The sequence below is a fragment of the Ruditapes philippinarum genome, unplaced genomic scaffold (genome assembly GCF_026571515.1).
Source record: "Ruditapes philippinarum isolate M1 unplaced genomic scaffold, ASM2657151v2 ctg7409_1_1_1_1, whole genome shotgun sequence".
Classification (NCBI taxonomy): Eukaryota; Metazoa; Mollusca; class Bivalvia; order Venerida; family Veneridae; genus Ruditapes; species Ruditapes philippinarum.
Genome location: NW_026857054.1, coordinates 345 through 27,166, shown reverse-complemented (window position 1 = coordinate 27,166; position 26,822 = coordinate 345). Strand labels below are relative to the sequence as shown.

At 32.6% G+C, this 26,822-nt stretch overlaps 2 protein-coding genes across 2 annotated transcripts; one reads left to right on the top strand and one right to left on the bottom strand.

Annotated features, from left to right (window-relative positions):
• Positions 1 to 29: 29 nt before the first annotated feature.
• On the top strand, positions 30 to 8,417 carry LOC132748628 (phosphoserine phosphatase-like). Its single transcript, XM_060738239.1, has 6 exons — positions 30 to 118; positions 734 to 888; positions 1,154 to 1,288; positions 3,002 to 3,147; positions 4,460 to 4,602; positions 7,353 to 8,417. Exons 2-6 carry the CDS (start codon positions 749 to 751, stop codon positions 7,464 to 7,466), a joined length of 678 nt encoding a protein of 225 aa, XP_060594222.1. The 5' UTR covers positions 30 to 118; positions 734 to 748; the 3' UTR covers positions 7,467 to 8,417.
• Positions 8,418 to 8,491: 74 nt separating this feature from the next.
• On the bottom strand, positions 8,492 to 26,275 carry LOC132748627 (large ribosomal subunit protein bL9m-like). Its single transcript, XM_060738238.1, has 7 exons — positions 26,121 to 26,275; positions 20,809 to 20,977; positions 12,316 to 12,440; positions 11,880 to 11,918; positions 11,139 to 11,240; positions 9,820 to 9,900; positions 8,492 to 8,798 (listed from the first exon to the last, which is right to left on the bottom strand). The coding sequence occupies exons 1-7, from the start codon at positions 26,208 to 26,210 to the stop codon at positions 8,544 to 8,546; spliced, it is 861 nt and encodes a 286-aa protein (XP_060594221.1). The 5' UTR covers positions 26,211 to 26,275; the 3' UTR covers positions 8,492 to 8,543.
• Between the last annotated feature and the right edge of the window lie 547 nt (positions 26,276 to 26,822).

Below are 26,822 nucleotides of genomic sequence, written 5' to 3'. Positions count from 1 at the left end.
GTGTGTTGATAGCGAATAATACTGAGTGTGTTGATACAAAGCGACAACCTACTGCAACAGCTGATATGGGAAAATTCCATGGAAAAAAGTAACTAAATTTAGCTCTACACTTTATAAGGTATGTAGCAAAGTAGTAGAAGATTTTGTAATGATGCTTATGCCATGTGCTCTTGGTGTGCATAGACACTTACTTTTAAGCTGCCTGATTTGTGTAGAATAACTAGTCTCAATACATGTACATATGTCACACTGTAGCTATATAGTTCATCAGCTGTACATGCATAGTACTGTATTGATGAAGGAAAATTACAACTACAAATCTTCAGCTCTGAAAATTTTATAGATCCAGAGCATATATATATTTGGTATGTAGCAAGTGGTCTCTGTAGTGTGTAAAATACACTTTTTAAGGTTAAAATTTGCACACCCAGGGGCTGGAGTCACATGGTTCAAGACCTAAATATTTTTCATTTATCCTCTTTTAATCAGGTCTTTTTATTTTTTTTTTTTTCGCCATCTTGAATGATGTGCATTCAATGTCTACGTCCCCATTAGGGGTTTAACATTATTGGAATAGATTGGATAGATAGCTAGATAGACCTTGGGGTTTGGAGTAATAAAAACTAAATATGTGAACAATTCTATACCCCAATATAGATGCATGTTATCTACAGTAATTAAAGCACCAATGATATAATCAATATTAAGTATATGAAGTGTTTGTGTATTTCAGAATTTCAACAGAAGTATGGGATCTATAGAACAATATAAACAGATATGGTGTAATGCAGACGTTGTGTGTTTTGATGTTGATTCTACAGTTATCAAGGATGAAGGTTTAGATGAACTTGCAGAATTTTGTGGTGTTGGTAAACAAGTTAAAGAGTGGTAAACATATGTACCTTTATGTAATACAGTATTATCAAAGTAAAGAGAGTGTTAGAAAATTTTTTAACAAATTAAGTTTTGAAAAACTTAAAAGTGTTAAATTTTCTTCATTTCTTTTCATTGATGTCTTGACAATTAAAGTTCAGTCCAAGCAGAGCTTGATTTTTGTTAGTCAACCTTAAGAATCCAGATGTTTCTGATTTTTTCAAATGGCATGGCCAGATTAGTACAATGACTAAGTGAGGAATTACCATGTGTTTTACAGGACAAATAAAGCAATGGGAGGAAGTATGAGATTTAGAACAGCATTAGAAAAGAGGTTAGATATTATACAGCCCACCATGGACCAGGTAACAAAGTTCAGAGAGACACAATCTATCAGGTTCTCTGACGGTCTAGAGTAAGAGCATTTTGTTTGACTTTCTTTATATTTGATGCCTATTCTTGTAACTTGCTCCACTTTTTAAGCACAACTATACGAAGTATATGGAGAGCTGTCCTACTTGCCCCGGCGTCGGCGTCCAGATTTAGATTAAAGTTTTGGTGCAGTAAAATATTTTTCACTATAACTTTGTCATTTCTTAAGGTATCAACTTCAAACTTCAAATATATGTTCCTTATCATCAACCACATCTTATGTGACAAGGTTCATAACTCTAGCACCAATATTTTCAGATTTATCTCCCCTTGAACTTAGAATTTTTCTTAAAAAATACTATTTTTTACTGTTGCTTCTTTATTTCTTAAGGGATCAACCTCATACTTCAAATATATGTACCTTATCATCATCCCCATCTTATGTGACAAGGTTCATAACTCTAGCACCAGTATTTTCAGATTTATCTCCCCTTGAACTTAAAATTTTCCTCAAAAAGTACTATTTCTTACTGTTGCTTCTTTATTTCTTAAGGGATCAACCTCATACTTCAAATATATGTACCCTATCATCATCCCCATCTTATGTGACAAGGTTCATAACTCTAGCACCAATATTTTCAGATTTATCTCCCCTTGAACTTAGAATTTTCGATAAAAAATATTATTTTTTACTGTTACTTATTTATTTCTAAAGGGATCAACTTCATACTTCAAATATATTTACGTTATCATCGTCCATATCTTATGTGACAAGGTTCATAACTCTAGCACCAATATTGCAAGAATTATCTCCCCATAAACTTAGATTTTTTTTACTAGAAAAATGTTATTTTTTATTATAACTTTTTTATTTTTAAAGGTATCTACCTCAAACTTCAAATACTTATTCCTTATCATCAATTACATTTTATGTGACAATGTTCATAACTCTTGAAGCAATATTTACACATTTATCTCTCTTTGAACTTAGGATTTTCTTTAAGAAATATAATAACTTCTTTACTTTTTAAGGTATCTACTTCAAACTTCAAATATTTTTATATTTCTTATCATTACACAAATGTTGTGTGACAAGGTCCATAACTCTAGCATGACTATTTCTAGAATTATTCCCCTTGATCTTGGAATTTATGTTAACAAATATTATTTTTTTACTATAACTTAATACATAATTATACATAATTGATTTTTCTTTCATAGTTTTGTCCTCCTTACTGCGTCCAGTATTTTATTAGTCGAGCTTCGCTGTCTCCTGTGACAGCTCTTGTTTACATGTAAGGTCGTTCTAAACAGTTAAGGCTGACCTGTTAAACTTTATTAACATTAATTGTCTACCTATTTTACTTATTTAATAGTTTAAGTCTACTTCTTTGATTGTCTTAACAATTAAGACTTACCTGTTTGACTTCAATCATATTTAAGGGCAACCTCTTTGACTCCTATCTTATTTAAGGGCTACTTGTTTGATTTCTTTAAAATTTAAGGCCTTTCTTCACATATAAGGCCAACCTGTCAATATTCCTTCACATATTGAAATAATTGTCATTTGTGGTATATGTCTTTTTTTTTTTCTTTTAGAAATTTTGGAATCATAAAGAGTGCATGATTTATTTCAAATGGTGACTCGAATTTTTAGTGTTTGTGTTTACATTTGTATTAAAATGCACTTTGCCAATCTAATGTCTGTATTTGCATTATGTACTGAATGTTCACAATGTTTCTGTTATTGTTTCAGAGAACTTGTAAAGTTGCTACATGAACGAGGAACAAAGGTGTATTTGGTATCAGGTGGATTTAGAAGTATAATAGAACCAGCAGCCAAGTTGTTACATATACCATACACAAATATCTTTGCCAACAGGCTCAAATTCTTTTATAATGGTATTGTTGTTTTGTTTAAATTTACCTTAAATTTAAGTTTCATGCCCCCAGATAAGCAAGAAAAAGAAAAACAGGAGAAAATTGTACTAAGATTTTAAGAAAAGTAAATAGATTCAATATCAAAATATTAATTTACATGTTATGTGTGATGAACAACTGATTTTGCATTCCATATTTCTACTACTATGTTACTAACACAGTAAGGGCTATTATCCAATATATTGACCTCTCTTGGTAACTTACCTTGATTGTAAGCACTGTTTGCAATAAGTAAATATATATATTTGTTCACTTCATAATATTTTTTTCATCTTTAAACACATTTTCAAAAATTTCATGAAAATTAGAATGATTCTGAAGGCATGCTGCTTTAAATGGTATAGTTTGTTAAGCCTTCAAAATACAGTGCAACCTGTGCAAAGCAGCCCTCTACAGAGAAATAGTTTCTTAACAACAACAGTATCAATTCTTCCACAATAAACTTCTTCTCAGCAACAACACAAGTATTTGTCTCCCAAATTGTCTTGCTGTACGAAATGTTTTACTGTACAACTACATTCATATTGAATATTCTTTTACAAAGAAACCTACCTTACAGTCCTGTTGAGCTCCCAGAAATTTCCTTTGAGGATTGAAGTAAGATTGATTTATATGGTCTTAATTTAATTCAGAGTGTTTGCTGCAAATCACTTTTCAAAACAGTTTCTTAAGATCATAATTATGAAACAGAAATCCACTTATTTCTATCTTAACTGTCATAAAAGGTTAACTTAAAAATATAAGAATCTGGAATGAGGTAGTCTTACTTTAAATTGTCTGATTGTCTTCAACTCTGAGCACATCTACACATTATTCAAAATTAAACTCCATTTCCATGCTTAAATATCAAAATCTACTAAAACCAGAGCAAAGGGGGGTTGGACAGGAGCTGGCATCTATCACCACTGTCCATGAACAGGCTCAATCATACCAAGTTTGCTATATTTTCAATTTTGTCATGTTTGGTGTTCTTTAAGGTTTCCAGTTTTATCTATTTTACTTCATTTTGTTTATATAGAATTGAGCCGCGCCATGACAAAACCAACATAATTGGTTTGCGACCAGCATGGATCCAGACCAGCCTGCGCATCCGTGCAGTCTGATCAGGATCCATGCTGTTGGCTTACAAACCCTATTACAAGTAGAGAAACTGATAGCAAACAGCATGGATCCTGATCAGACTGTGCGGATGGGCAGGCTGGTCTGGATCCATGCTGGTCGCAAATACGTGATGTTGGTTTTGTCATGACGCGGCTCATTTTGGTTATTTCAGGAGATTATGCAGGGTTTGATACAGGAGAGCCTACCAGTGATTCAGGAGGTAAAAAACTGGTAGCCGAGAAACTAAAACAAACCAGTAAAAACCTCGTGTTTATTGGAGATGGGGCAACAGATCTTGAAGCTTATCCACCAGCTGTACGTACTATATGTTAACTTCATTTAGGAAGTAGATATAAATTTGAAATTTATTTAAACCATATGAAATTGTTTTTGTTTTAAAATGCCTGAAAAATTGATTAAACCATACAAAATTGTTTTTGTTTTAAAATGCCTGAAAAATTGGTATCTATTTCCTTGGCAACATGCTGATAGAAATCCCATCGTTGTTATATCTTGAACTACATTGTGCAGAGAAGTAATTTTTACATGGGTGCAAGTTAAAAATTTTGAAAAACCTGAACTATATGTTTGGGGCCCAAGGGGCCGCAAGGGCCCCCGGTGGGTCCAGGGCAACGCCCGGCCAGGGGTTCAGGGGGCCAGAGGCCCCCGGAAGCTCCTGCATTATAGCACATTTGAAGGCCTAAAATGCAATTTCCTTGAATGATTACATGCCAGATAACATACATACTGTAGTAAAGTATTTTCACTTAAATACTGCTCACATAATTATTTTCTTCTTTTCTCTCTCTTTTTCTTAATTATATAAACTAAAACATTTCAACACAAAAAGAAATGTGCATTCATATATTGTTTCCACTATTTAATATTGTGGTTCCAACAGTAAAGAGTGATAAAACAAACCAATATATAAATAAATTGAAAATTCTGTTGATTTGTACCGAGTTTACGTTTTAATTAGGGCTGAGCTGACCCTGATTCCATACAAACAATAAATTGTTTTCAAATAAGATAATTAAAACAAGTCTGGTTATGTTTCACAGTAAGTTTGTTTTTCATATTCACGAATTCGAAAACCTAGCTAAACGCCGTTTTCCGGTACTTTCCGTACATAGCTCTGGGGAATTCACCTGATGGAGTGTAATAGCTAACTCGATGTTTTCGGCCTTTTTTAAAATGAAATTGAAATAAAACAGTTATTTCTTTATAAGAAAATACATAAATATCATTGTATGAATAATTCCACACAAAAAATGATGTAAATACGCAAGTTTACCCAGAAAATAACCTTATTTATTATGGAAGATTCCACTACGTCTGTTTTAATTCTATTGATTTTTATTATAAACAATTTATTTTTTGAAAAATTTGCAATAGATATTAAAGGAATATTGATAATTTTCAAAAAACATACATTTTTTCACCTTAAACGGTAAAAAAATGATAGAAAAATAGAAATATCATGTAACTGTGTTATGTACTTCATTTGGTGTAATTCCCCAGAGCTAAATCCGTAATGTACCGGAAAATGGTGTTTAGCTAGGTTTTCGAAAAGGTCAATGGTTTAGATCGTCTGCATACATTTAATTCTTTTTTTCCCGCTGGATCCATACTTGAGCTACGCCGGGAACGTCACGTCTGGCTTTTCCAGCCAGTTTCCGTAGTTATCCTGTTTCGATCACATACAGACAACCATTCCCATCTCCATTTATTTGTTGAGGTCTTCTCGATATCTTTTGTATTAAATCCTTCGTGTAGAAACTTCATTTTGACTAACAAATTGTACAATTACTCTGTTTACATATTACTCTGTAGCCGAATCGGTAACGAAGCCGCTTTTTCATTGGATGATTATAATTAGCGCGCCAATCTAAATCGTTGTAATAAATTCACGGATAAAATTGCATGCCGGGATTAATAATACATAATTTCGTAAACATCTCGTATATCTTCGGAAACTATCGGCAGTTTCCGCGAAAGTTTACTATTGAGGCTTCGAGAACAACCGTGAGCATCCGTATGTTATATAGCGTTCTCAATTATGAACTTCTAATAGGTGGTACTTCTCCGTTTGAAAGAGTAGACCCGCACCATACCCCTCCAAATATCTCAACGGATTTACGTGATTTGCAAAAATGATCCCTCCGGCACGTGAAAAACCGGAACTTCCGGCACATGCCGGAAAACTTGCACCCATGTTTTTATGATGTCAAAAATTTTGGTTTATTGTCACGACAAATGAGCTGCGTCACGACAAAACCAACATAGTGTGTTTGCGACCAGCATCGATCCAGACCTGCCTGCGTATATGCGCAGTCTGATCAGGATCCATGCTGTTCGCTTACCAACTCTATTACAAGTAGAGAAACTGATAGCGAACAGCATGGATCCTGATCAGACTGCGCAGATGCGCAGGCTGGTCTGGATCCATGCTGGTCGCAAACGCACTATGTTGGTTTTGTCGTGAAGCGGCTCAAATGGCAATAAAAATGTGCCTAATTTCCTTTTCCTGTACAATAGTGTGTAACAATACACTAGACTGCTCTGTGTTAATAAGGAAAGGATTTGAAGCGTGTTCAAATATTAGACAATGTATTTTTTTTTCTAATCTTAAACTTGAGAATAGTATATAATCTTAATATTATTATATAAGGAACTTCACCTTGTCTTTCACTATATCTTCCTATATGTTAGCAATGTTTTAATGACGTTATTTTGAATGATTAACATATAAGACATATTTAGGGGGCGTCTGTGGCCGAGTGGTTAAGGTTGTTGACTTCAAACCACTTGCTCCTCACTTCTGTGGGTTCGAATCCCGACAGGGACTTTGGATTCTTTCATGTGAGGAAGCTATCCAGCTAGCTTACGGAGTGTCGGTGGTTCTACTCAGGTGCCCGTTCGTGCCTGAAATAATGCATGGAAGGGCACCTGAGGTCTTCCTCCACCAGTAAAGCTGAAACATCGCCAAATGACCTATACTGTGTCGGTGTGACGTAAACCCAATCAAAACAAAGACATATTTACTTTACTGTTTTATATTACAGGATTTATTTATAGGTTATGGGGGAAATGTTCAGAGAGAAAAAGTGAAACAGAATGCTCCGTGGTTTGTTACAGATTTTCAGGATCTTATTCAACCATTACAAGGCTCCAGATAATGTTAACTTTTATATAGGAATTATTTTTCTTTACAGATGCAATATATTTTACGAAAATTTTATGTCAGTCAGTCAGTATTAAACTTTGGATATATAATGTACAATAATAGTTCATGTATGAGGTTTATCATACATTGTCTAGTACAATACTGAAGTTCTTTTGCTGTAACACCTATATTGGATGTGGCACAAGTCATGTCCAATACAGGTTTTGCAGTTGTGTACTGGTCCAATAAAATCACTTGAGTAATGTACTTAACAATGTTTAATGATATCTTTTATTTCACACCAACAATTAAATATTTTATACTGCCTGTTTTTACTTTCAAGGTTGTGTTGTTGGGTTTTTTTGTGTTTTGGTGAATAAAATTATTAATTCTGTTATCATTTAATATTTGGACAGAACTTTGTTAACTTTAATAAAGCTTTCTTGCGGACAACATCCAATCCATTGTTAAAACAGAACAAATATGTTAAGAGAGATAACTTTTACAAGAATGATTCCAACCACTGGTAGAGTTACTTCAAATACAATATTGTTTTGATACGGATTTATTTTTGGACTAAAAAAAAAGGCTAGATGAAGTACAATATGAATTTGAAAGGGATTTATCAGACTTTGAAAATGAGAACAAGGTTAAATTGACCACATTGGATCCAATGATTTAAATCCAAAATTTATATGGTGCAAATGGTACAAAATAAGTTCACAACAAAATACAAGTGCTTTATTATTTTAATGGTGATGGACAGAATTTTATACGTGCTTGATGGGGGTAAAATATTGAATTATAATAATTTACTGTCATTGATTGTAAAGTTCCAATATTTTCATAAATTAGACAATTTATTTTTATATTTTTCAGTAATGAACTTGCTGGCAGTCATTTAATTTGAAAATGCATTTTTAATTATGAGCAAAATATTGTATTGTTCAATGTAAATTTGAGAGAAATAAATATATATACCATACAAATATTGTACAGTTTTCATCAAAGTGCTCTTAGAATGATAACAAAAACACATTCAAATTATCAAACATATTTATTTGAGATAATATTTCTCGTTAATTTATTTTTACTTGGATTCATTATCATCATTACTTAGTTCATTACTATCAGTGTCTTTATTGTTTTCTTCCACTTTATCTATGTTATCTGTGACATCATCAACATCTGCTGTATTTAAATCCGGTCTGTTTAAATACTCTATGGCTGTGGTGGAGGCAGTTCCACCCCAGATCTTCGGGAAATTTTTCTCCGAGGGAGGAAGGCCGTCGGGTTTGAGAGGGTAAATGGTTCCTTGAAGACGACAAGCTATTTTGTCAAACATCTGCAGGAAGAATGAAAATTAAAACATCATATTAGATATCAGCAATATCAAACAAAAGAGCGAAACCTATAGGACAAATACAATTTAAGTAACTAATTGGTTATTGGTAATATCTATACAAAAAGAGTGAAATCTGTAGGAACCGATAATTATTTATTTCTCAGCAAGTGACGATTAAGTTCTCCCACAAGATTTCTCAATCAGCAGTGAGAGACAAATGCTCAGCACACTCAATGTCCAAGATTGTCACTGACAAATTTGGCATAGCTCAAAGATCAAACCAGGACCACTGGACTTAATCTGATACTCTCCATTGTGCTAAACAGGCAGACCTTGGACCAGAAAGAAGGACCACCAGTATTTTCTTCTAGCAAAATATGATCAATTTTGGTTTATATAAAACAAAATAAAATCAGGATCATTTTACCGTTTACATCTTTTGTTAGGGACCAGGTTAGAACCACGGCTCTCCCAATTATAAAAATGTAATAGTCAAGGTAAAAGCTACATAAAAAGTTCCATCCATGGTAACTTGTGTAATCTAAGTGCCTTAACTTTTATATAGGACAACTTGGCAATTCCATATACCACATATCTTTGCTTAAGACTTTTGTGTGATAAAGGGTCCACTAGGCCAGTTCAATTTTTATTCTGGGTCATGATTAATGAATGTAACTATAGAGGATCAGCAGGAAATGCTATCTACCAAATATCTTACCTCTATACTTTCATTTGAAGATTACAGTACTAGACACCACACAATATATTATATACAAATACGATCAGTAACTGTTGTGTTCAGTCAAAAACTACCAACACATTTGGCAGAAAATTTATCTTAGAATAAAGATAGACATTGACACTAGGTGAGCACAGAAGTTTGATAGCTGAAAACTTGATCATAAAAAGAAAAAATTTACATCAATTGATAGTAATTTATCAGGTGAAGATGATTAATAAGATTTGAGCCAATACACTACATGTAGTTTATTACACTGTAATTACATTAATGCATCAATACCTGAAGTTTGAAAGTAAAATTTCCAAAGTCCATCACAGGCTCTGTTGGCATAATAATGTTTTCCTCATTCAGCATTACACCCTAAAATATAACATAAATCAAGTCAGTTTAAACTTTATTTAAGTTTAGCTCAATTGTAAAGTAATCTTTCCAGAAACTAACTAGAAGTGGTGTCATATGAGTAAACATTGTTGTTAAACTGGCCAGAATTAAACCCACAATCCCATGGTTTAGAGCTAGACTATCTAACCACCATCCCTGCCTCCCTTTTTCTAAGGGGTCATAAGTCAGTTTCAAACCAAAGCTGAAGTAATTTCAAACAAATATAATATCTTATATTAAAGTTTTATGTGTTTGCTGTCTGGGGATAAGTGTGCTCCACCTTCCTCGGTACTATTTTCTGGGTTAGGTTTCATATTGCACCAACACAGTATAGGTCATATGGCAACTTTCCAGCTTTACTGGTGGAAGAAGACCACAGGTTTAATGCCCTTCGATGCATAATTCCAGGCACAAACAGGCACCTGAGTAAAACCACTGACATGCCATAAGCTACCTGGATAGCTGCCTCACATGAAAGAATCCAAAGTCTGTTTGCATTTGAACCCACAGTGGTGAGCAGCAAAATGTTTGAAATCAACAGCCTTAACTGCTCAGCAACAGACGCCACTTTTTTCTCAGTACTTGATAGCATGATGAAAGGAAATTAGTAAAGGATGCATAATTCTGATCAACTTTGGCAGAAATGTTTGCCTTGATTAACCTTAAAAGGTAAGACAGGACAAAAAATACAAGTCAAAAGGGGCATAACTTTGCAAAGTATAAATTTATGATTACATTGTATCTGCCCTTTTGATATTTCATCACATGGTAAAAGTGAACAAAGAAATCAAGTTTAAAGTGAATAGCTTTAGTAGTATCTGAGAAAATTTACCTTAATCTATTTACCTTTTAAAGGTCACAGTGACCTTGACCTGTTGACCTCAAAAGCATGTGACAAGAAGAACTCGTTAAAGTGTATAGTATATAGAAAGTTTCAATGTTATAGCTTTACTAGTAATGAAGTTAATGACCATAAACAAAAGATTTGCCAAGGCTGACGAGAGGGTCCTGACAATAGCTCCACTTTATTAAATAATTTGACGAAAAGTGAAGCTAAAAATGTTTGTAAGACTATAAAAGCATTTTTTAAGACAACAATTATATTATAAGCAGATAAAGGGGCATTTACAAAAGGGCAGTGTATTTAAACAGGGTTAAACAAGAGATTGTTGATCATAATTATATATACATGTATATATATAGTCATAGATACATACCATTTTTCTGAAAGCTATCCGAACATGTGCCGGTTCTAAAATCCACTCATTATTTGGGTGCATGAAAACTCGTAATTGAAATTTTGCCATTCTGCGCATCAACTAAACATGATAAAGATACAAAATTAAGCAACTTAAATGTATACACATCATATGATTATCAATAAGGCAAAATTTGTATGTTTAGTTCCCTAGTTCAACATGTTTTTGGTCATGTGTCAGTTGTATACACAGGTAATCAGCGCCATTCCTGGATAACTAACCAGTAATTACCCAGTTTTTTCAACCAATGATCCACTATATATCTGTTATCTCCCACGATGTTGAAATCAACAATGTGAGTGATTGACCCCTGATCAATTGTCAAAGTTATGATTCAGTTCTCCCTACATACACTCTTTTTTTAATTTACTGACTTATTTTTTCTGGTTTATTTCTTTTAAAGGCCCATGACTCTAAATATGCTATTATTCTTATCAGGCCGATGTCTGTAAAAAATCAGTTTGACTTCCTGTAAATTGTACAGGGAAGAACTGAATATAAGAAGAATTTTCATTGGTCATTTTAAAATTACAAACTGAAATCTGGGAATCTGATTGGCCATTCTAAAATAAAATGGTTTAGGATAGTTCTTTCCATTCTCAAATAAAATTTTAAGAATAGTTCTAAAATAAAATATAAAAGATAGTTTTTATATTAGATGTGAGAGAAAGTCAAGTTATATAGTACAACATTTCTTACCTGTTTTGTTTCATAATCTATGCCCCCGTCGTCAGATAACTGAAAGTAACATTATTTATCATTAATATTCATCATTAAAACGGACATGGACAGAAACATCCATTAAACATACTATATGTATTTCATATGTACTATGCCTCTATGACGAAGCTAAACATTACGTTTTTATTTAAATATTGGTAATTGGACCTAGATCAAAGAGAGTCTGTTCATTTGCTGTTTCTGACTGACCAAACCAAAACTTACAAAACCATTTTCCCAATTAAGATTACTGGAAAAGTCCAAATAACACTTATACATGTATGATAAAAAATATTTTAAATCATATCTGTAATGTTTTAAAGCAAAAACTTTTCTTTTTCATGATGTACGTAATGTTTTAGTGTAACAAACTTTATGTTTTCATTAAGAACGTAATGTTTTTAGTGTAACAAACCTTTCTTAAGTCTTCATATAAGATTAAATTTTCCGGAGACGCATACACAGCGGCCCCTGATGGATACAGTTCATTTCTAAACAGCTTCTTAGGTACCTCCACCACTGTCCCTTTCAAACCTATATCTGAATTATACAAAGATTACATTAGGTAATAATGGACTCTCCACACAGAAGCACAAAAGAATAGGCACAAAGTATGGAGGATGTAGTAGAGGAAAACATAATTAATAATGTATTTAAGTCTTTGCCTTACTTTTTCATACAATGAGAAAATTTAAATTTTTATTTTTTCTGACAATCCATTTCGCCTTAACTGTCCTCTACAGAGTTTGTTTAACCATTCATTTAAACACTGCCTCTTTCTTGATCAATACAATGCATGCCTAGGTAAAGTAGGTCAACAACTAAGTAAGAGGCTCAAGAAAATATTATATCTTAAACAGCTACAGACTCTTCTATATCAATCTTTTCGAGATGTTCAAAATGTTTAATATTTCTGAATACAGTAAACTCTACTTATAACGCACTCATTTGGATATTCAAAATCTGTTCCTTATAGCTGGAGTTCCTTGTAAGCATATAGCGAATTAGTTCCTTGTATCAGGAGTTTTTATAGCGAACAGATTTACATATATATAACAAACTGATTGTTTATCATTGTCCTCCATTTTGAAAATCATTTGATTAAGAAAAGTTAGTTATTTACTGTATGTGTAGAAATATTCGCGTGCTTCAAATTTTCGCGATCTTCGAGGTGACTTTCGACCCGCGAATTCATGTTTAGCGCGACTATTTCTGCAACAAAAATTTCTTAAAAGTCATATTTTCGCGCTTCTATAGAACAATGTATTTCAGTATGTGATGTACTTTCACACTTTATATTTAAATCTTTACTGTGTAATTGTGTTTTGTTTTCCAAGTTACTAATCATTTAAAATCGTTTATATTTGTGTTTTTTAATTGTTTGTTCAGAAAAACAAAACATGCTCTGATCAGAAGTCAAGACGTTTATGACGCAATCTGTGAAAATTATGCACGTTAACGGGCATTCTTTTGTTTTCTATAATCTGTCCGCTAGACAATGACTTTTTTCTGTACAATGGAGTAATTTTGACACCTGGTATTGAAAATAACTGTGAAGTCCTTTTTTTAACCTGAGTGGTCTACGCAAATTTATGATTTTTGTCACCTCCGCGAATTCAAAATAGCGCGAATATTTGTATAGAACCCCAAAGTGGACCTTTCCGCAAAAATTTGCTTCCGCGAATTTAAATACACATACAGTATTCTTTTTTAGACACAATACCCGAGAGCATACTTTTTGGAATTTGAAAATCCTTTGCTATTTTAGTTTTACCTTTACTCCTTTTCTCAATTTCTCATAAAATATCATATTTTATTTCTAAACTCAGTGCTTTTTGTTTTCTTACCATGATTAGGAATAAACAAGATTTTCGATTTGTCTTCGGGCTTCCTTTTATATTACTTTTACTTATGAGAGATATAGATATCTTTCATTTCAATAAAGCGTACTTTGTAGTTTTCAATGGATTAGCAAGCAATTGTGTGATTTTGCTAATAACCGACTATTAATGATCATAATTATTTAACTCGAAAAAAAACTATTAAAGAAAAGAAATAACAGAATAAAAGGAATAACCGTTTTATCTTGGTGCTAAATATATCCTAAAAAGAAAGCTATAACTTACTGCTATACAAATTCATTTTCACAGCTGTAATGATGAACAAACAACAATAAACGGTACATTCGGTCGAGTTTTAATCTGTGCCAATGAATATGAAAGTTGAAAATGCTAGATCAGGCCTGGACACTAACTTTTTCAGCAGGTGGTAAACCGGACCACTAGATTTGAAATTTAGGTGGTCCTTCCAGAAGTCAGGTGGTCAATTATTATTATTATATTATTATTTTATTGTTCTTGAATTATTTGCTAGTTGCTTGTTGGTTGATTGTTATTTTTGACATCAAGTATTTTCAACCCTTTAAAGTAATTTCAACTCTGGAATGGTTAAAATAAAGATAAATAGCAAAAAATTACTTGATATATTTTTTCCATTTCCTTTCGTTTGCTGCCATTATTCAAGTATCTGAATGATTTTAAACAGATATATTTAGATATATATTTTTTTCATCTATCAGAAATTAAGGAGAGCAAGTCAGTAGGTATTCTATCGTAAAGTTATTTGGTTTTTTTTTTATCTCATTCAAAAATACATAACAGGGCTCGTATTTATGCTATCTTTTATATTGAAGTGATTTCTCCCTCAAATCAAGTTAGGGAATAGTGAAACCATTTGTGTCTGTCTTATTTTCTTACTGATATTCAAATATACATTGCTGATACATGGTATGTCTTATAATCATAATTATCTTTTACAGACTAACATTTTTAATAAAACTTAATAATCTTATTCTTGTCTTTGAAAACAAGGAAATCTCTCAAGGATAAAAGATTATACCATTGTTAAATATAACTAGTTTAGCTTATTTTTCTCACAGATTTAAAATACAGAATTTCTACCACCCTGTTGCTTGTTGGTTGATTGTTATTTTTGACATTGAGTATTTTCAACCTTTTAAAGTAATGTCAACTCTGGAATGGTTAAAATAAAGTAAATAGCAAAAATTACTTGATACAGTAAACTCCGCTTATAACGAACTCATTGGGACATTCAAAATATGTTCCTTATATCCGGAGTTCCTTGTAAGCATATAGCGAATTAGTTCCTTGTATCAGGAGTTTTTATAGCGAACAGATTTACATATAACGAACTGATTGTTAAACATCGTCCGCCATTTTTAAGAGCATTTGATTAAGAATAATTAGTCATTTATAGACACAATACCCGAGAGCGTACATTTTGGAATTTGAAAATCCTTTGCTATTTCAGTTTTAGTTTTACTTCCTTTCTCAATTTTTATATTTATATTTTAAGGGTGACTTTAACTTATGAAATATATAGATTTTTTTTTCATTTCAATCAAGCATACTTTGTAGTTTTCTATGGATTATGTTTGCAAGCATGCGTGATTATGTTGAAAACCGATAATTATTTTACTCGAGCAAAACTATTAAAGAAAAGAAATTATAGAATAAAAGGAATAATTATTACCGTTTTATCTTTGTGACAAGAACTGAAGCTAAAAATATCCTAAAATAGAAAGCTAAAAATATCCTAAATAGAAAACTATAACATACTTCTATACAAATTCATTTTCATATATTGAATTACATACAACAATAAACGGTACATTCCGCGAGTTTTATTCCGTGCCAATGAAAACGAAAATTGAAAAAAAACGGGATATATTTACGAATAGCCGATATTTGGAGTTCGTTATAAAAGTGTAATTTTATGCACTTTTAACTAAATTGGGACTAAGAAATGAGTTCCTTATAAGCGATAATTCATTATAACCGTGTTCGCTATAACCGTATATTTTTATATTAAATAAAGAAGGACAAAATTCGGGCCAAAATAAATTGTTCCTTATAACCGGAAGTTCGCTATAACCATGTTCGCTATAAGTGAAGTTTACTGTATATTTTTTTCCATTTCCTTTCGTTTGCTGCCATTATTCAAGTATCTGAATTTTAAGTTTATCCGACATCCAATACAATATCATAACTAAAAATGTGTCATCATGCCACGGATGCCCCCGCATGCAGCCAAAATTTCAGATGTTATGATATTTAGTTCCAAATTTGTTTGCACAAATTATTGTTTTTCATTATAAGTTCAAAGCCCTTAAAACTTTCAATGTTAACACAAACCATTTTTATACAAAGTTCAAGGCACTTAAACTATTCAGTGTTAACCTTTTGTAACTTGCATATTGCCTATTTGTCGCCAAAATAATGGCTACATACATTTCCACAAAAGTATGAGTGCTGAAACTGAAAATTCAAAATTTTTCTAACATTCAAGAGAGATTACTTTGTCCAAAATTATAGAACCACAACCAAATTCAAACTTAAATTGCTTATTTCTAAGATGTAACTATATGTCAAATTTGAGTTGAATGTGTACAACAATTGGGGAGATAATGAACGGAAACTAAAAATTTCTGACTTCTTTCAAAGTTCAAGAGGGATAACTCTGTCAGCTATCATCAAACCATGACCAAATTCGAAATTGATCAGTACATTCTTATGACATATTCATATCTTAAAATTTGAGTTGAATGTGTACAACTGTTGGGGAGATAATGAACGGAAACTGAAAATTTCATATTATTTTCAAAGTGAAAGGGGCATAACTCTGCCAAAAATAATCGAACCATGACCAAATTCGAACTCAATCTGGGTATCCATATGTCAAGTTGGAGTTGAATGTGTCATACTGTTGAGATAATAAATGGAAACTGAACATTTCATATTATTTTCAAAGTGAAAGGGGCATAACTCCTGGTTTGATGACCAAATTAGAACTTGACCTGTATTTTCTCATGACATATCCATATGTCAAATTTGAGTTGAATGTGTGCAACTGTTACTAAGATAATGAACGGAAACTGATGATGACGGAATGACGGAACAGGGTAACACTATATGCCCATAATGGCTGGGGCAAAATGACGGAATGACGGAACAGGGTAACACTATATGCCCCAGCCATTATATGGCCGGGGCATAAAAACAAAAGTTCATTATTCATCTGTGCTATATTTCAAGATCTATATATGTATATGTTTTGTATGTATTGCCAAAGGCAAGGATTTACCGATTTGCAAATAAAATTTGAACTTTGAACTTTGATTCATCAATTTTTTTATGGAGCATAATAATACATCATTCATCAATTATTATGGAGCATAATACATGTAATACATTAGAAACCTATGAAACAAGGGGATTTGTCCAGCCTTGCAGTACTACAAGCATAATATCTTAGCTAAACTATCAGGGTAAAATGGGCCAAGTTTGACCCCAATGACATAATTTAAAATCAATAGATGTCAATTGGTATAAATGTTATAAGGTCTGCAAAATAAGTTTATCACTCTTTGCATAAATTATAGTGAAACTTACACTGATCTGCTCACAGGAAAACGTCGCGTGGCCATGACTTACACTATACCCCCATTCCCCCTCTACAACCCAAAACCCTTAAAAATAAATTTTATGAAAAAAAAAATTTTATGACTGTAATAAATTATATTACGCGATGTTTACCTGTGGATCTGCTAAGCTACATGCAGTATATTTTGAACTCATAAAATTCCACTTAAAATACCAACACCCACGAGTTTACCTGTGTAAACTTTCAAAACAGTTATCAGTGGTTTAAGTTCAATAAAAATAGATAGCGCTGTATAAAAAGAAATATTGACTTAAACAAGAGAGCCATGAAGGCCCTGAAATCGCTCACCTGTATATAGACCCCAGGGGTGTGGCCAATTTTAACCCAAGGGCTTTTATTTGAACAAACTTGGTAGACACCCATTAGAAGATGTTTCCTGATAAATATCTAAGCTCTATCTCTTTGGGGTTTTTATAAGAAGATTTTTTAAGTTTTTACTAGATACATAATTATAGGGAAAAATAATGACCACCCCCCCTGGGTTGGGCCAATTTTGACCCAAGGGCTTTTATTTGTTCAAACTTGGTAGACTCTCACTAGAAAATATTTCATGCTTAGTATCTAAACTCTAGCTCTGATGGGTTTTTTAAAGAATATTTTTTTAAACTTTTACTATACACATATAAGGAAAATCAATTAACCCCAGGGCGATTTTTTCAAAGAAGATCTTTTAGGTTTTTACTATATACATAAAGGGAAAAACAATGTCCCCTCAGTGGGGCGGGGTCCATTTTTACCCAAGGGCTTTTATTTGAACAAACTTGGTAGACACCCACTAGAAGATCTTTCATATCTAAGCTCTAGCTTTTTGTTGTTTTTTTTAAAAGAAGATTTTTAAGTTTTTACTATATACAAATAAGGAAAATCAATGATTCCCCAGGGCTGGGCCAACTGACCTCATTTATTTGGACAAACTTGGTAGACACTGTCTAGACAATGTTTCATGCCAAATATTTAAGCTCTAGCTCTTTCGTTTTCTATAAAAAAAGACTTTTTTAAAGGGGTTTTTTTCGGTTGCCATGGCAACCACTTCTGCATAAAATAAAATTTTCTGAACAATTTTTTAAGTTGACTACAAAAAGAACACTCCTGTGAAGTTTGGATGAAATTGACTTAGATGTTTTAATTAAAATTTTACGGACGCCGGACGAAAAGCGATCACAATAGCTCACTATGTCACTTTGTGACAGGTGAGCTAAAAACTGATAGCAAAATATTTTTTTCAATAAAACTTTTTAGTGTGAACTTTGGAATACTAAACATTATTATTAAGATATAATGAAATAAATGATTGGTTAAGAAAAATATGAATTTTATTCATGGAAATTAAAGTGTTTATAAAATAACCAACTTTATATTAATGTGGATAGAAAAAAGTGATAATTAGCTATAAATAAGGCATATTTCCTACGTTTGCCTTATTTTGTTATTAATAAAACCTGTCGGTATTTATGTTTAACAAAGTTTAGATAACAAGCATTTTGGAAAATTGGATTAAGGAGCACAAAGCCAAAACATTCAAAAGACAAAAAGATGGATAATTCAGTAAAAAAAACCAAAAAATCTGGAAAAAGAAAAACTGATGTAGGATTCCAAGCTAAGAAAAACAAAGCCAAAATATGCAAAATCAATGAGTCTGCACAAGTAACTGATGAATCTGATACAGACACAAAAAATTTAACAAAGATCAAGACTGAGGACACTGAAGCATCAATATTTCCCAAAATACCGATCATGGACTCAAGACCAACAGAATATGACGTTGACATAGACAAATGGGATGAAGAAGAATGCCACCAATCAAGTGGTTATTCTGAAAAATGGGAGGATGACAAATGCCTCAGAACAATAAAAACTATTGCGATTACACGGAAGAATGCGTTGGAGGAGAATATTTTTATGAATAAACTCAGAAAATGTTATCAGGAAAAGATTGAAAAAGCTGAATCATCACCTTCATACAGATGTTGTAGTTCTTACAATAATGAGACACAGATATCAAGAATGGATAAAATCATAGCACAAGGGAATATCCCTACTGTCTCTAGGGGAAATCGTCCTGCACCTCCACCTCCTGATCTTCTAGATTAAACTATAACCTTGAACTACAACCTAGCGTATTTTTTCCAGAATAAGAAGTTATATATTATAAACATTAAACTGATACATCCCTCTTTTGATATTCATGAATAGAGTGTTAGTAATGTCAGACATTTTATGTTATTTTTTCTCAAAATTTATTATCTTCTTGTGGATTTAGTTCAGCTTTGCCGACATTGGAAATAGTGAAACTGTGTTATTCTTTTCTGAATTTTTGTTATTAATTCATCATGTAAATATTAGTAACCTTGACCTTTGACCCCTTGACCCCAAAATCAATAGGGGTCATCTGCTGGTCATGACCAATCATCATACTAAGTTTGAAGTTCCTAGGCCTAAGTGTTCTTTAGTTATTGATCGGAAACCAATTGGTCTACGGACCGACCGACAGACAAATGCAAAGCAATATACCCCCTCTTCTTTGAAGTGGGGGCATAAGTACTAGCTTCATTTGAACGAATTTTCTACCGAAATTAATATCACAAATTCTTAACTCTTTTAACTTGCATCAGCAAAGTTTTAACAACTTTCGGACCAACGGACCACTGCTAATGTTGAGGCCTGAAGATCTATTTAAGGATAGCCGATATTTTGGAGTTCGTTTTAAAAGTGTAATTTTCTGTACTTTTAACTAAATTGGGACTAAGAAATGAGTTCCTTATAAGCGATATTTCCTTATAACCGTGCTCACTATAACAGTATACTTTTATATTAAATAAAGAAGGGCAAAATTCGGGCCAAAATAAATTGTTCCTTATAACCGGAATTTCGCTATATCCGTGTTCACTATAAGTGAAGTTTACTTTATATCAACTTTCTTCTGGAGTTTCACCAATGTGGTTTTCTGGTGGTGACTAAAAAATGTAATAAATTTATATCACACATGCATATTAAAGGCCCATTATGCTCAAGAAATGCTTTTATTTCTATTTCTCAAAAGCTTTTTACTTTTGGTGTACTTTTATAGTTTTCAAAAATTTCATTGGCCAATTACCTGAACCATCTGGAAATCAGTACAATTATAGTGTTTAGCATTTAGTATGGAAGTCAAAATACAACTTTGTTAACAATTTGCTGCTTTAGTGACAAATTTGTTCGCAGTTAGTGCTACTTTCTTCAGGTAACAAGCATCTAACATGCTATAAGACCATAAATTAATTTTTATAAATCTCATGTTTTCCCTTTCTGAAGTAGTAAAGTTTTTATTTGTTTCTGATGCATAATGTGCCTTTAAAAATATGTTAAATTTACATAGTAAGCTTGGCTACTATAGTGTCAAAATTACCTGTGATTTCTTTAGTTAAAATACATTTAATTGTGGATTTGTAATCACCAGGATGCTTTAATTTATCAAGTAAATAATGCTTCTTTTTCAAAAGTGGATATTTTCCTACAGCAACCTGGCCAATCTTGTGTTTTCTTTCAAATACAGCAGTTGCAGGATTCTCGTAAAACTGTAATACAAAATACAAAGTTGAGATAGAAAATACATGCGCAAGCTGGTCTGGATCCATGCTGGTCGCAAACCCATTATGTTGGTTTTGTCGTGACGCGGCTCACGTTGTCATTGGGGGATACTGAAAGAGTGCATACTTAATACTAAATTTATTGAACGAGTTGAATAAAATCATATTATGGAAGCCTGAAAGGATTTCAATAAATATAATATTCTTTTTATCACCTCCACAATAAGAACAGTTTACAGTTAAAAACAGTCATTTTTTTCATTGACGCCCTATTGTTAGCATGCTTCAATGCTATGTATAAAACACTAATGACGTCACTTCCAATTGTTATTACAGTATTAGTATATTCTTTTTATTACACTCCTGCACAGCTTTTTCGTAAGTATTTTTGTAACTTTAAGCTTACGTTTAAACTAACGTAAATTGTGTGTTTTCCAAAACATTCGTTAGTTTTTTCTTAAACTTACATTATATTAATATAATAGTGCGTAACTCTTCAAAGAAGGTTTAAAAATAAGTAAATAAGGAGGCGTTTTGGTAATATCTAATGACCGCAAAACATTTTTTAAAAAAGGCTAAATTGGGCCTGGTATTTAGTAGAGTCATCTATGGTTACTCAGGAATGTTGCTGGGCAATTCATATTTTTAATTGCATATTATTTCAACTGCCATCTATCACACAGGGGTTTCTCTTGATTTAAAAAAAATGCATTTATAGAGAAGAAAGGAAAACCCTACATGTATATGATTCATTATGGAAGATATTTAAAGGGTTTTTGTTTGTTTTGAGAAGTGAAAAATCTGTAATGTCCGTTAGTGAAAATGTGGCCTTTTTTCTCATTTTATAATATTCAAGTAACCCACAATTTTTAAAATATTTTTTCTACTTATTTATCTTTATTTTTTTATCTAGTTTACACCTATCAAGTAAAGAAAACCCCTTGATTTTTTAAAGACTTTACACTAAAACTTGGGAAAAACATGCGTAAAAAAAGACGACACAAAAACGCCACATGCAAACAAAAGATATTAAAGCTACATTTAATAAATTTCATAAAAATCTAAGTAGCGACATTTCATTATTAAATTGGGTTTCATATCGATACCAGGTATTATTTTAGTTTCCAGACAACTAAAATGAGTTTTAAAGGCATAAAAAGGGTAACCTCATTGTGGCGAAATGGGAAGTACAATTTATTATTGCATGAGAAACTCCGCCTTCGGATCAGCCGTACATGAATATTGAATCAACAAACACGACTATAAGTAGTAGTCCTAATTTAACGGTATATTTCCCGCATTGTAACGGATGTTTTCATACCAATTTAATCTATTTACGAGATGATTATTTTTTCTGAACCCCAGGCTTAGTGCACCGTGAAGCTAAAACGGTAAAAGTGTGTTTGCACAAGAAAATATCATATTTGTTGTGTTCCGGATAGGAACTATTAAACTGTGACGTACACGAACTCATAATAGGCTTCATTTGCATGTTAAAATTCGTATACGAACTTTAGTGTTACCGTGGGGTTTTCCGTTTAAAATCCTAATTTATGAACAATATTTGATGATATTTACAACAATACTGTTAAACATGTTAATAAAACTGTAGAATGCTTGATTTTTAGGTCGACGACAAAATATTTTTAAAATATTTATTTAATGTAGCTTTAAAGATTTAAGTCATCATTGCAGTTTTTTTGTGAAGTAATGATACCTGAATACTTGCCATAAAAAATAAGTGCAACAGATAATTTTATGTACATTTGCAAATCATACAATTTAATGAACATGTAAAATCACCATTTTGAGATACTTTCCTATTCCGTCTTCAGTTACTTGATATAGTATAAAATAAATGAAATTTACTGAGTTTCAGTTAATATTATATGTCATTTATAAAATTCTCAATAAATCAGCATCAAAGCTTGTGAAAGTAAAATAAAATAAAACACTTAATAACTGATTTATAATACTTTGGGTAGAGGTCAATCACGACTAAGGGTGGTATGTGATACAAGAATATTTTCTGGAGAAGAAGATAGTTATTAAAAGACTTTCATCTTTAAGCTGATAGGACGACTTCCATAATAGCATACATGTATTTTTTTTACTAAATTTTAATTTTTAATAATAAGTCCGTAAAGCCACATTATCCTTTCCTTACTTAGACTACTTTTCTAGAGCCGCTTTCACCATTAAAAAATATTACCAATCACATCCATCTCTAACATTCTCGCTTTCCTGCTCTGCCATTATTCATATATGATGTCAGTCTTACTTACGTAAGTTTAAAGTTAACAAATTTTAAGCGTAACTTTATGTAAAAACTAACGGAATTCTTACTTGCGCACATTTTTAGTAAAACGCTTTTACGTAAATAATCAGACGAAAGATATAACTTACGCAAATCTTAGGCGTAAAAACGTTAGTAAAACGCTGCCCTGGGGCTTTGTTTATGTGATAAATATATTTATTTGTTATTGTATGAGAACAGACTAAGTTTCACTATGTGATCATTGTACACCAGAAGCAAAAATGTATAAGACTTGGAAGGAAAAGCATATCTTATATCATGAATGCATGAAAATCTGAGGAAATACACTGTCTTGATTGTAAATAAAAATGTACATGATTCCTGCATGAACCAATGTACATGATTCCTGCATGTACATGATCATTGCATTTTTAATGTACATTGTCCCTGCACAACAAACAAGTTAAGAACACTGATTCATTTACAGCTTATTAACACCAACTTTTTCCAATTTTAACATGTGAACATGTGAGCACCAGCTTTTATTTGTTCAAATTAAGAATATCTGTTACGGAATAAACCTTATTGTTCTGTTTACAATTAGATGGCCCTCTAACCCTATTCAGTAGTGCGTGCGGACGGATGGACAGACAGCAAAGATAACAAGAGGGCCATGATGGCCCCTGAGGTCGCTCACCTGTATATAGCCCCCCCCCCCCAATTCTTATCCAAGGGCTTTTATTTGTTTATTTGAACAAACTTGGTAGATACCCATAAGAAGATGTTTCATGCTAAACATCTAAGTTCTAGCTCATTGGGTTTTTTAAAAAAGATTTTTTAAGTTTTACTATACACATATAGTTAAAAACAATGACACCCCTGGGGCAGGGCCAGTTTTGACCCCCGGGCTTTTATTTGAACAAACTTTGTAGATATTTACTTAAAGATGTTTTATGCTTAATATCTAAACTCTAGCTATTTGGGGTTTTTCAAAGAAGATTTTTAAGTTTCTGCTATACACATATAAGGAAAATCAATGACCCCCGGGGCAGGCCAGTTTTGACCCCAGGGCTTTTATTTGAACATATTTGGTAGACACCCATTAGAACATGTTTCATGCTAAATATCTTAGCTCTAGCTCTTTGGGTTCTCTAAAAGAAGATTTTTTTAAGTTTTTACTATATGCATATAGGGAAAATCAATGACCCCCTGGGGCCGGGCCAATTTTGACCCAAGGGCTTTTATTTCAACAAACTTGATAGACATTCACTAGAAGATGTTTCATGCCAAATATCTAAGCTCTAGCTCTTAAGGTTCTTTAAAAGGAGATTTTTAAAGTTTTTACTAAATGCATATAGGGAAAATCAATGACCCCCTGAAGCGGGGCCAATTTTGACCCCAGGGTTTTTATTTGAACAAACTTGGTAGACATTCACTAGAAGATGTTTCATGCCAAATATCTTAGCTCTAGCTCTTACAGTTCTTTAAAAGAAGATTTTTTAAGTTTTTACTATATGCATATAGGGAAAATCAATGACCCCCCGGGACGGGGCCAATTTTGACCCCAGGGCTTTTATTTGAACAAACTTGGTAGACACTCACTAGAAGATGTTTCATGCCAAATATCTTAGCTCTAGCTCTTACAGTTCTTTAAAAGAAGATTTTTTAAGTTTTTACTATATGCATATAGGGAAAATCAATGACCCCCCTGGGGCGGGGCCAATTTTGACCCCAGGGTTTTTAATTGAACAAACTTGGTAGACATTCACTAGAAGATGTTTCATGCCAAATATCTAAGCTCTAGCTCTTACAGTTCTTTAAAAGAAGATTTTTTAAGTTTTTACTATATGCATATAGGGAAAATCAATGACCCCCCGGGGCGGGGCCAATTTTGACCCAAGGGCTTTTATTTGAACAAACTTGGTAGACACTCACTAGAAGATGTTTCATGCCAAATATCTTACCTCTAGCTCTTTGGGTTCTTTAAAAGAAGATTTTTTAAGTTTTTACTATATGCATATTGGGAAAATCAATGACCCCCTGGGGCGTGGCCAATTTTGACCCCAGGGCTTTTATTTGAACAAACTTGGTAGACACTCATTAGAAGATGTTTCATGCCAAATATCTAAGCTCTAGCTCTTAGGGTTGTTTAAAAGAAGATATTTAAAGATTTTTCTTTCGGTTGCCATGGCAACCAGAGTTCTGTATGGAATTAAATTCTTTGAACAATTTTTAAAGGTGACCACCAAAGGAACATTCCTGTGAAGTTTGGATGAAATTGGCTCAGTGGTTTATGAGGAGATGTCATTTAAAGCAAAAGTTTACGGACGGACGGACGGACGCCGGACGAAAAGCGATCACAAAAGCTCACCCTGTCACTTTGTGACAGGTGAGCTAAAAACAATATGTCTCCCAAAAATTTTGGGAAACCAGTGTTTTTTTTGGTCGAAATATTCGGCGATATTCGGCCCCTTTCCCCACCTCTCGGAATATATATTTTTCCCCATGAAATTGCGAAAATTCCCCACCGTCAAAAAAATAAACCCAAACAATAATCAAACTGAACTGAAGTCACTCAGTTAATAAAGTTGTTAACCAATTTCAATTAGTTGTTTTATTTGTTTTATAGGATTGTTAAAAAATCATGTATTTTAAGTCTTTTTATTGAATATTAATAACACTGAAAATTCCCCTTTTTTGGCATTTACGCGCTATTTTTCCCCACCCAATGGGCACTGACCCCCTTCCCCCAAAACTGAAAAAAAACACTGGAAACAATAATTATGTCATAACTTATTAATTACATTAGATAAATACTTTTAACCTAATGAGAATTTTAATGATATCAGCTTCAGTTTCACACAGTGAACCTACCTTTGTGTCTGTTGTACACAGTCCACGAGAACTGTATTGAAGCCAGCATCTACACGTACATTGGTAAGATTGCCTTAAACATGCCAACATTCTGAACTACAGTCTGTAAGCTACTGAAATATACATGTATAATGTTATGTAATGTCACTTGTAACTTTTGTATGGTAACAGGTCAGTTTGGACCATAGACATTTCTGGCCAGATTCAAGGACAATCCGCACTTCATTTTGGAACACTCCAGACCAGATTACAATGACTTTAATTGTTATAGAATGTTTAATTTACTTTTTTAAGTCAGCAATTTAAAAAACTGCTATGATAGATATGCCACTGAACTTGAACACAAACCAAACCACAATTTGTTAACTATAAGTGTTGACGTTTATTTCATGTACATATCATTTATTATTAATAAATATTGACTTATCTTCTTCTTTAAGCTTGCCAATATGAGAATGTATGAATGTTTAGTAACTTTAAAGATATGTTTACAATGAGTCCTTCCACAGTTTCATCTTTTGTTATGGTGTATATATGATCCCGTATGAATAGACTTACATAAGAACATTTTGGGTCTTTTCCAGCTTATCTGGGGACACAAACAAACTTTTACAGTTACAGCTTCGAAAATAAACGTAAAAGGTTGATTAATCTATTGTGACCTGTATTCACCTTGAAGCTATAACGGTAAATTAACATGAT